This window comes from Polistes canadensis, unplaced genomic scaffold (genome assembly GCF_001313835.1).
Source record: "Polistes canadensis isolate GaletaPanama2010 unplaced genomic scaffold, ASM131383v1 scaffold_228, whole genome shotgun sequence".
Taxonomy (NCBI): Eukaryota; Metazoa; Arthropoda; class Insecta; order Hymenoptera; family Vespidae; genus Polistes; species Polistes canadensis.
Genome location: NW_014569775.1, coordinates 206,563 through 209,399, shown reverse-complemented (window position 1 = coordinate 209,399; position 2,837 = coordinate 206,563). Strand labels below are relative to the sequence as shown.

The following is a 2,837-nucleotide window of genomic DNA, read 5'->3' as shown; positions in this document are numbered from 1 at the left end:
TTAGTAATTTGTTTTTAATACTAATGAATAATGATATTAACTTTAAATAAAAAGTTTTATCGGTACTCGAATTCGATCAAAATTTATTAAAATTTTCAATATTTTTAGGCTTAGCGATTTACACAGTTCATACAATGAATAAAAAATAGCGTATTTATTTTTAGGAAAAAATAAGAGACGAGATTAAATCGATTATGGGTGAAGATAATAATTTGACGATATCGTTGTTTCAAAAACTTTCGTATTTCGAGAGATGTTTAAAAGAATCTCTTCGTTTGTATCCAAGCGTTCATATAATTTCTCGGCAAATTTCTCATGATTTGCAGCTAAGTATGAAACATATATTCATATAAACGTATACTTTTATATCACAGTTATACTATTGATTCTTTATTTTATTTTTTATGTAATTACATTTATTTTGCAGAACATTATTTAATTCCATCTGGTACGACGTTGGGAGTTAACATTTACAGTGTACACAGAAATCAGAAATACTGGCCAAATGCAAATGTTTTTGATCCGGACAGATTTTTACCGGAAAATATTAAAGGACGTCATCCCTATGTCTACATACCATTTAGTGCAGGACCGAGAAACTGTATTGGTATATGTCTCTTGTTGAAATCAGCGCAGAAACTATACAATTTTTTGTTTTCATTCTTGTATTTTTCATGCTGCAGGTCAGAAGTTGGCAATGCTCGAGCTTAAAGTCTTCGTAGCTTTTATATTGTACAATTTTGAGCTGGAACCGGTTGATGAGCTAGATGACGTTACGTTTTCGGCAGATCTCACTTTGACCTCGTCTAAASCACTTCGAGTGAAATTTATACCAATTACATAGTTATTCTTATACATATTAAACTCAAAGGACTGAAGCAAATATCGAAAATACATGAAATAAAATGATCGAATAAATAGAAAGGAGAAAAGAAATTAATCTATGAGCTTATTTGTCATTAAATATTTTCGGCGTCATAACCTAATTAAATATCGAGGAAAAGATATAAATTATTGGCTATTTAAATCCATGTTTATATATTTTTTAGAACTTATACTTTTATTTGTAAATTGATTTTCATGAAAAATATTGATTAGGATTTTTGTATTTTAATCAAAACGTTTTCTAATAAATTTCGGTATTACATATGTAATTTTTTTCTAATATTCTAGAAAAGCTGATTCGAACTATTATTTTAAAAATCTCACATCATTAAATGACATCATAAACCTATTCCTACCATTTTAAATAGAACATGGGTATATATAAATTTTGTGTTTATATAAATCTTTCGAAATACATAATAATATAATGTAATTGTATTACTTACAGCCAAATGTAATAAAAAATAAACACTTTGTATTTGCGATTCCCATATTGATTAAAAGAAAACTATAAAAAATAAACTCATTCGAGAAAATAATATTCCAAGTTATTTCCGTATCGTGTTCTCTGCTATGAAAAAGAATTTTCCACTGGTTGCTCGTATGTTCGGTAGTACACTCTGCAAAAATATTATATCTCAACAAAATCGATGGCTTAAACAAAAATACTCGCTATCGCTTAAACAAATAGAAAGGGAGAAATATCCATTTCTTTTTTCACTTGCACTCGCATTCACGACCGAGAGACCCTAAGATAACGCACACTAACTCGTTCGCGTGTAAAGACCAACGAAGAGGCGTGGCTTGTCACCTACTCCTAAAATCAATTTTACCAATATTTCTCGCTTATTTTAGCAAATACAAAGATACACTTTAGAATATTTTTTATGTATTTTTCAATTTTCTACAACTTTTGTGTACAACTTTTTTTGATTAAATGCCTAGATTTTAAGATATGGCTTTTTTTTACCCTTTTTTACCCTTTTTCTCAAAGATATCTTAATCCAATTGCAAAAAAATTAGCACCATTCGATTCAGCGTCGTCGAGTTACCATTATATCAAGTTTTTGGCCAAGAAACACAATTAGCTCAGTTTTTATTTAATTGAGCAGACTAACAGGCAGATGATGTCGCCTATAAGCGACGCGCGTAGCGAGAGGGTCAAATGGATCAAAAATGTATATTCAAAATTTTAATACCGTGACATGTATATTTCTTGATTTTTCATATAAATTATTTATTCGGGCTTGAATAACTCGGTCGGGTTTTATTTCGTACGGATTATCGTGAGTAGCATAAGCGAAACTTCTCAGTGAGAGAATTCACAAATTTAGTTATTTTTCTTCGTTATTCAAATTAATCATGTTTTATTAAATCTTAAGCTTTTAATGTACATAAAATTATATAAAACTTAATGATGGAAAAATCATAGGTTAAGAAAAGTTGAGATTTTTACGCTTTTTTTTATGCATTTAGCAAATAAATATTTGTCAGCAAAAAATTATCTACATATTCGTACATGGTACGGATTTTTCAATATTATCATTTCTTCGACGAAAGTTGTTCATTTAACATTACAGCAATCAAAAGATTGAACGAGTTTATTCTAAGTGCACGAGAGATTATATCTTTTATATAAATAAGAATAAATACTAATTCTGTAAGAGTAAGTAAAGATATTTTCTTTCCATTTAATTATTGTATATCGCTCACGTATACGTGTGTTCTTACAATTAATTAAAAGAAAAATGATTAATAAAACAAATAATTCGTGTATTTTCAAAAATGATAAAAATTCTAATTTTTATGTAGATCTATGACAAAATTTTTTGAAAAACTTTTATCCTTGACAACCACAACTAGTTGGTAACATTTCATTCTTGCTGCATTTATATATAATTTTTCTAATTTTGTTTATTTTCCAGATTTAATCATGCTCGCTATATTGTCGG

The 2,837-nt window shown here is 28.2% G+C and overlaps 1 protein-coding gene and 1 long non-coding RNA gene across 2 annotated transcripts in view; one reads left to right on the top strand and one right to left on the bottom strand.

Annotated features, from left to right (window-relative positions):
- Positions 1 to 162: 162 nt before the first annotated feature.
- LOC106790280 (cytochrome P450 4C1-like) overlaps positions 163 to 2,837 on the top strand; it is a gene marked incomplete in the record, with an annotated part of 6,492 nt that continues 3,817 nt past the window's right edge. The window contains 3 exon segments of the mRNA XM_014755059.1: positions 163 to 330; positions 428 to 607; positions 684 to 771. Coding sequence (XP_014610545.1) covers positions 195 to 330; positions 428 to 607; positions 684 to 771 — 404 coding nt within the window.
- On the bottom strand, positions 690 to 1,474 carry LOC106790282. The gene is made up of 2 exons (XR_001382068.1): positions 1,332 to 1,474; positions 690 to 873 (listed from the first exon to the last, which is right to left on the bottom strand). It is a non-coding gene; the product is annotated as an uncharacterized LOC106790282 (long non-coding RNA).